Below are 8,465 nucleotides of genomic sequence, written 5' to 3'. Positions count from 1 at the left end.
GGAAGGAAGGAAGGAAGGAAGGAAGGAAGGAAGGAAAAGAAAAAAGAAAACTACAGACCAACACCCCTGATGAACACTAATGCAAAAATTCTCAACAAAATACTAGCAAACCAAATTCGACAATTTAAAAGATCATTCATCATGACCAAGTGGGATTTATCCCAGGAATGCAAGGATGATTCAACATACACAAATCAATCAGTGTGATACATCATCTCAACAGAATGGAAAACAAAAACCATATGATCCTTTCAATTGATGTTGAAAATCATTTGATAAAGTTCAATATCCTTCATGGCAAAAAACTGGATATAGAAGGAGCATACCTCAATACAATAAAAGCCATATATAACTGAAAGCCTCTCCTCTAAGATCTGGAACATGACAAGGATGCCTTCTTTCACCACTGTTATTCAGTATAGTACTGGAATTCTTAACTAGAGCAATCAGACAAAAGAAAGAAATAAAAAGCATCCACATTGGAAAGAAAAAAGTCAAATTATCCTTTTTTGCAGATGATACTATCTTAAATTTGTAAAAACCTAAAGACTCCACCAAAGAACTATTAGAACTGACAATCAAATTCGGAAAAGTTGCAGGATACAAAATCAACAAACAAAAATCAGAAGCATTTCTATATACCAAAAGCAAAACAATCTGAAAAAGACATCAAGAAAGTAATCCCATTTACAATAGCTACAAATAAAATAAAATGCCTAGTAATTATCTTAGCCAAAGATGTAAAAGATCTCTGCAATGAAAACTATAAAATGTTGATGCAGGAAACTGAAGAGAAGACAGATGGATAAAGAGAGAGAGAGAGAGACAGATAGATAATGGGAATCCTCAGTGGCCTGGACTGAGATACTCCTCTAGAGAAGATCTGTGCTTGCTTCTGCCAGCCACAGGGATACACTGCCCATCCACAATGTCATTGTTCATTTTTCAGATAGAGTTTTCTCAGACTATGCGAGTAGAGTACAATCAAACCCTAAGCCTGCATGAAGGCAGACCTGTGGTTATGAATTCTTAGGGAATACTTTTTTCTGCCACTTGATACTAAGGCCAAGACAGGCAAGACTAACCTGGTTCTTCTCTTTGCTGGTGGAAAGACTGTATTTTATTCTTTAGATTTAAGTGTACCAGGATTATGCATGGATCTCTGCCAACTTTCCCCCCAACTTGCCCATTACCATTTCGCATGAGCTTTACTTCCATTTTGCTGCACTGCTATTACAGCCTGATGCTCTTTCATTCAACACAAGTCCTTAAGATGGCCCTGGAGTCAGCTTATGCTTATCACACTATTTTCAGTTCTTTTATTACAGTATATTGTTATAACTGTTCTACTTCATGATTATTGTTAGTCTCTTACTGTGCCTAATTTATAAATTAAATTATATCATAGTTATGTATGTACTATATAGAGTACATACCTACCTCACCACCTGTCTCTAACCTGGAGATTTCTCTTACTTGTGTCTCAATTTTGATTGGGTAGGGTGGGGGATTTTACTAGATTTTTTTCAATCAGAAGAGTTTTTAAAAATACAGTCGTCCCCACTTACCCATAGTGGATGACTGAAACTGCAAATAGTACCAAACGCTATATATATAGTAATGTACAACATAACAATGTTTTGATCAGTGATGATCACAAATACAATGGTGTTTTTGTTTTGTTTTGTTTTGTTTTTTGAGATGGAGTTTCGCTCCTGTTGCCCAGGCTGGAGTGCAATGGCGCGATCTCGGCTCACTGCAACCTCCACCTCCCGGGTTCAAGTGATTCTCCTGCCTCAGCCTCCCAAATAGCTAGGATTACAGGCGCCTGCCACCATGCCCAGCTAATTCTGTATATTCAGTAGAGATGGGGTTTCACTATTTGGCCAGGCTGGTCTTGCACTCCTGACCTCAGGCGATCCACCCACGTTGGCCTCCCAAAGTGCTAGGATTACAGGCATGAGCCACCGCGCCTGGCCAATGTTGTTGTTTTTTTTCTTCCTGTGCCTTTTCTATGTTTAGGTACACACATACCACTGCATTGCAATTGCCTACAGTATTCTGTACAGTATCATGCTGTACAGGTTTCTAGCCTAGAAGCAGTAGGCTACACCATATAGCCTAAGTGTGTAGTAGGCTTGTATTAGTCTGTTTTCACACTGCTATAAAGAAATACCCAGACTGGGTAATTTATAAAGAAAAGAGGTTTAATCGACTTACACTTCTGCATGGCTGGAGAGGTCTCGGGAAACTTATAATCATGGCAGAAGGGGAAGCAGGCACATCTTACATGGTGGCAGGAGGGAGAGCACAGAGGAAATGCCAGACATTTATCAAACAACCAGATCTAGTGAGAACTCCCTCACTATCACAAGAACAGCATGGAGGAAACCACGCCCATGATCCAATCACCTTCTACCAGCTCCTTACCTTGACATGTGGGGGATTAGAATTCAAGATGAGATTTGTGTGAAGACACAAAGCCAAACCATATGAAGGCTATACCATCTAGGTTTGTGTAGTACACTCTACAGTGTTCACAACGACAGAATTACCTAACATCACATTTGTCAGAACATATCCCTATTGTTAAGTGATGCATGGCTGGACTATGGTTTTTGTCTATATAGTACATACACAACTATGATATAATTTAATTTATAAATTAGGCACAGTAAGAGACTAACAATAATCATGAAGTAGAACAGTTATAACAATATACTGTAATAAAAGTTATGTGAGGCCAGGCACGGTGGTTCACACCTGTAATCCCAGCACTTTGGGAGGCCGAGGTGAACACATCACAAGGTCAGGAGGTCGAGACCAGCCTGGCCAACATGGTGAAACCCTGTCTCTACTAAAGATTAAAAAAATTAGCTGGGCGTGGTTGCACATGCCTGTAATCCCAGCTAGTCAGGAGGCTGAGGCAGGAGAATTGCTTGAATCCAGGAGGTGAAGGTTGCCGTGAGCCGAGATTATGCCACTGCACTCCAGCCTGGGTGACAGAGCAAGACTCTGTCTCAAAAATAAAAAAATAAATAATTTTTAAAAAGATGGAGGTGGGGGAGTAGACATAACAGAAATGAATATGAAACAAAGTGGCTTGCAGAATGTTATTGTTCTCTTCAACTAATTCTCTTAGGTACCGCAAGTAAATTGTAAGTACCATGAATCTCTTGAATACATATATAACACAAAATTTATGGTATCTGCTTTACTACAGGAAGGTGCTAACTGTTCATTTTTGTGGTTGTTCTTTCTGTCTCTTCCCATTACTTTCAATAGCAACTCTTTATCCACAATTTCCTTAGTTAAAAAAAAAAAAAAAAACTGGCCAGGCGCAGTGGTTCACACCTGTAATCCCAGTTCTTTGGGAGGCTGAGGCAGATGGATCACGAGGTCAGGAGTTCAAGACCAGTCTGGCCAACATAGTGAAACCCCATCTCTACTAAAAATACAAAAAATTAGCCGGGCATGGTGGTGTGCGCCTGTAATCCCAGCTACTCAGAAGGCTGAGGCAGGAGAATCACATGAACCTGGGAAGCAGAGGTTGCAGTGAGCTGAGATCACCCACTGCACTCCAGCCTGGGCAAGGACAGAACGAGACTCCATCTCAAACAAACAAACAAAAAAAAACGCTTCCTGTTTTCTCTTCTTCCTGTCATGAGAATAAATTTAAAATGTCTTCAATCCATTCACTTGACTGACTTATTTGTACATCTATATGATCTGCAGTATCAGCACATGAAACCTCATCAGTATGAACAGAGACTAGTTACTTCTGATGATAGAACAGTTACCTATTTAAGGACTACATTGCCCTTGGAAGGGTATGAGTGGCAATATCAGGACCTGGGTTCATAAGGATGTGCTGAATTTTCAAGGTGTTGCTAAGCTTGGTCTTTTAAAAATTTCAATAGTTTGCCAAATAAGCCTACTTAAGGAGTTACACCCAAATGCTGACTATCTTTGTCCCCTCCAAAAAGCACAAAAGGTCTTGAATAAGTGTGGTGATTGCTGCTTTGTTTTATAGGAAGACTGTGGCTGTAGTGTGTGAAATTAGAGGGGAACTGGAAATCAGGACACAGTTCAGAAACAAAAAAATACTCGTCATATAGGGAGATGGAGGATCGGAGCAGAAATAATAAGACCAGTGGTTTGGAAGTGATCTAAGATAATCTACGTCAACCTCCTTGTATCTATTACTTAAGCTGCAGAATGGGAGAAAGGATCCCAGAATGTAAGCTCCACCAGAAAGAGTCCTCACTGATTTATAATACTCCAGGTACCTAGAAAAATACCTGGCACATAACATGCATTCAATAAACACTTTTTTTTTTTTTTTTTTTGAGAGAGAGAGTCACACTCTGTCGCCCAGGCTGGAGTGCAGTGGCACGATTTCGGCTCACTGCAGCCTCTGCCTCCCAGGTTCAAGCAATTCTCCTGTCTCAGCCTCCTGAGTAGCTGGGATTATAGGCGCGCGCCACCACGCACGGCTAATTTTTGTATTTTTAGTAGAGACGGGGTTTCGTCATGTTGGTCAGGCCGGTCTCGAACCCCTGACCTCAGGTGAAACACCCGCCTCGGCCTCCCAAAGTGCTGGGATTACAGGCGTGAACCACCTCGCCCGGCCAATAAACACTTGACTGAATACGGCAGTGCCAGACAGAATACAAGGGGCGAGAGGAAAAAAAAAAAAAAAGAAAGATGGAAAAATAAATCAGAACTTGGGACCAGAATTTGAGGAGTAAAGGAGTCAAGAAAACCAGTGACAGAACTAGGCATGTCAGGAAGGGGATGTAGTTTTAAAGGATGGCTATGATAACTAAAAGCTGTGGTATTAACGCCTTTATTTCCAATATGATCTTAACTGCATTAAGTTTACTTGAACATGACCTTTACGTAGGTCAGAAGGGATGCAAATCCTCTAGATTTCCAATAATTCTCTAATCATCTAAAAATGTTTCTTCCCAGATGTTGCCAGCACACATTCTGTGTTCTTTCAACACACGAACGCGAGGGGGAGGAGGGCGTTAGAAGAAGAGACGCCGACAGGTAAGGGGTCAGAGGGATAATCCTGTTCTGCCGCAAATGCAGCACGTTCCTCAGCCTTGGGGCGTCCATCAAGCGGAGAGCTGGAAGACGACTGAAAGTAACGGAATAGAGGTGGAACTAGAACAAGGTCACGAGCTGGTGCCCAACTCGTGTAACTCCTGGTTCCAGGCTGTCCCTCTAGGATGCTGCTGGCGCCGGCCATGGTAGCAGGACAGAGTCTGGGTAAAGGTCGCCAGCTGACAAGATGGTAGCTAGGAGACCTCTAGGTGCGCCAAAATTAGGGCGTCTTTTCCTGGACGGGCAGAACGCCCTGCTCAAAGCTCGTTACATCACCACGCCCAAAAACTGATACTTTAGCAGGGCAACGCGCCAACAAGGCGACTCCGCCCCACCCTGCCCGCTCCTCCAGCACACGCAAGCGCACAGAGGCCCGCGGGTGACATCACCCCTCCCGACACCACCTCGTAGTCGTAAGACCAAAGGCCTGTCGTAACGGCCGGGCAAGAAAGGCCTCGAGAGGAAGGGCACGCACGCCGCACACCCTAACCTGCTCGCCTGCATGCGCGCGCAGGTCCTTTGCGCAGGCATTGGGAGTGGAGCCAATGAGGTGCGGCGTCGTTACTGCGTAGCCGCCAGCTCGGCCGCACGAGAGGGCGCGGGCGCGCGGAGCGAGTTTGGTTGCACTTACACCGGTACTTAAGCGCGGACCGGCGTGTCCTTGGACTTAGAGAGTGGGGACGTCCTGCTTCGGAGCGGGAATCTTTGTTGCGTCAGCGAATAAAAAGAGGTGAGAGCGGGTCGCGGAAGCCTCACCTGGTTAGAGGCAGAGCTGTGGGCGGCGCGCACTCGCGAGCGACCGAGACGCACGCGGGGAGCCTCCTAGTGGAGCCCACGCTGGGTGGGAGGGCCAGGAGTGAGGACCCTGGATTATGGTCAGACCGAGCCGGGCGAGTAACGGCTTGAGGTGCGGCGGAGCCCTAATTAGGGACAGGTATGGTCTCGGTCAGGGACTAGAGGCGGCTTAGATACAGATCAGAGGAAGATGCGGCCCCTTCCGTAGTGGTTCCTGAGGGGCTATGGAAATGATAGGCAAGACTTCCCACCCGGAAAGCCGAAGCTTAGCGCTTCACGTTCTCCTTCAGAGGGCAAAAGCTGTTGCTCTTCTAATAAGAGGCCATTTCTTTACGTGGGCACATTTCTTACGTCAATCGTTCTGACATCCTAGAAACAGTTTCATCAGTCACCTTGAAACCGACCTGGATGGGTGACCTCGTGTTCGCCCCAGGGGATCACAGGTAGGAGAGTTGGGATGTCCCGGGGGGACCGTGCAGCCTGCCCCTGCGCTCCCATTTGCAAGTTCGAGTGTCAGGCTACTCCTGTGACCTGGGCAGGTAGAAACAGCCAGTACTGCTTTTTAAACATTTGTGTGCTTTGCAATATCCTCAGGGAGAGGTGGCATTTAATCTTGTAGTAAGATTAAATGACTAGGCCTTCTTAAAAGTTGAAATTGTGGTGATTTTGGCTTAATGTGATAACCCTTCAGCTTCAGATCTGTGACTTCGTGACCATGATTTTCTCTTCTGAAACTGGAGTTTGAATTAGGTTCCCTCTTTGCTTGCTTGGGTTTTAACGTTCCTTCACGTATACACACAAAAATAGGTTTTTGAGGAGGTGCTCCTAAAAACTGTTTTTGGTATTAAAGAGTATTTGGTATAAAGAGTATTAAAGCAATACAAGATTAATTCTGGTATTTAATGACATAAATTACCAATGGATTGGTAATTAAGTGGCTAGAGTGGTCATTCATTTGCACTGTATTTGTTACCTGAGGAAAAATTACTAAGTTGGGGCTTTCGTTTTTAGAATTAAATATGGGCGATGTTGAGAAAGGCAAGAAGATTTTTATTATGAAGTGTTCCCAGTGCCACACCGTTGAAAAGGGAGGCAAGCACAAGACTGGGCCAAATCTCCATGGTCTCTTCGGGCGGAAGACAGGTCAGGCCCCTGGATACTCTTACACAGCCGCCAATAAGAACAAAGGTAAGAGTCACTTGTTAAATAAAACAGTACAAAACGCACGAATGTAACCTGTGACACACTATCAGGAGTGTGAAATACTTAACCGATGCATTGTTTCTTGTTTAGGCATCACCTGGGGAGAGGATACACTGATGGAGTATTTGGAGAATCCCAAGAAGTACATCCCTGGAACAAAAATGATCTTTGTCGGCATTAAGAAGAAGGAAGAAAGGGCAGACTTGATAGCTTATCTCAAAAAAGCTACTAATGAGTAATAATTGGCCGCTGCCTTATTTATTACAAAACAAATGTCTCCTGACTTTTTTATGTGTACCATACTTTAATAGATCTCATACACCAGAATTCAGATCATGAATGACTGACAGAATATTTTGTTGGGCAGTCCTGATTTAAAACTAAGACTGGCTTGTGGTTAAATGAATATGTTCAGTTTTTGAATTTTAATAGTAATTCCAATTCAGTAAATGCTATCACTGTTTACCCCTTCTAAAGATATGATTAGACTTTGTTAGTAATGTTCAACTTTTCGCAAAGATGGTGAGTGCCATCTTAAAACTTACTGGAGATTGGTTTTATATTTAGATTTATATAGCTGGTTATGTGAATATATTTAAATACTGGGGAAATTCCTTCACTGTCTCAGAACCAAGCAAGATTCACCTGTGTTTTGTGTTCATTTGCCTCTTAAAGGCAAGGGTTGAAGATAAATAAGGTAGCAATGTCTAGAATTTTGGCCTTAACGATGCCAATCTAATTATAATTCCCTGTATTTAAAATGGTTCCTTTTACTTATTGAAAAGCATTTTAGTATGGTTTATGTGTAATATTAAAGATTATTCAACACTTCTCACATTTTACAAATCTATAAGGTCACATGCTTTTAAAATAGTAGCAAGTTCAACTTCACTCTGAATTCTTTACAATCTAAGTCAAACTAAGTTATAATTTAGGATTGTCTTTAAACAGCCATTCAGAAACATAAATCTGTAGAACTGTGTATTTGTGATTGGGAATGGTGCTTTTGCCAACTTAAAAGGATTAAAGTAGTGGAGATATACACAAATTTTAAAATTATGTGTGATCGCAAGACTAAAGATAATTAAAAAGAAAACCACAGATCATGATTTTTTGACTGTGCTTGATTTCATGACTGATGCAAAAATTTTAATGATTAAAAAGTGCAGGAGCCCTAAATATCAGTGCAGCAACGTTAACCAGTCATGGTGCTAGATTGTTTACTTGGTTTTCTAGGACTGCCTGAACTAGAATAACACTTCACTAATTGACTCTTAGTTTCTTTGCCCAGATTGAGAACTGCAGCATTTATGCCAGACATGGACAGACAAATGCTTCTGGTCATAGTTTTGTGA

The 8,465-nt window shown here is 42.6% G+C and overlaps 1 protein-coding gene across 1 annotated transcript; it reads left to right on the top strand.

Annotated features, from left to right (window-relative positions):
• Positions 1-5,705: 5,705 nt before the first annotated feature.
• On the top strand, positions 5,706-8,219 carry LOC105509351 (cytochrome c). The gene is made up of 3 exons (XM_011938558.1): positions 5,706-5,842; positions 6,919-7,095; positions 7,201-8,219. The coding sequence occupies exons 2-3, from the start codon at positions 6,927-6,929 to the stop codon at positions 7,347-7,349; spliced, it is 318 nt and encodes a 105-aa protein (XP_011793948.1). The 5' UTR covers positions 5,706-5,842; positions 6,919-6,926; the 3' UTR covers positions 7,350-8,219.
• The last annotated feature ends 246 nt before the right edge of the window (positions 8,220-8,465 follow it).

Source organism: Colobus angolensis, unplaced genomic scaffold, assembly GCF_000951035.1.
Source record: "Colobus angolensis palliatus isolate OR3802 unplaced genomic scaffold, Cang.pa_1.0 Scaffold175, whole genome shotgun sequence".
Classification (NCBI taxonomy): Eukaryota; Metazoa; Chordata; class Mammalia; order Primates; family Cercopithecidae; genus Colobus; species Colobus angolensis.
This window is presented reverse-complemented; position numbering and strand designations above follow the sequence as displayed.

What these genes read in the sequence shown, in the direction of transcription:
- LOC105509351 (XM_011938558.1), top strand. Translation starts at nt 6,927, where the DNA reads ATGGGCGATGTTGAGAAAGGCAAGAAGATTTTTATTATGAAGTGTTCC. An exon ending in AGCCGCCAATAAGAACAAAG is followed by an intron (nt 7,096 to 7,200) that starts GTAAGAGTCACT and finishes TTTCTTGTTTAG; the next exon opens with GCATCACCTGGGGAGAGGAT.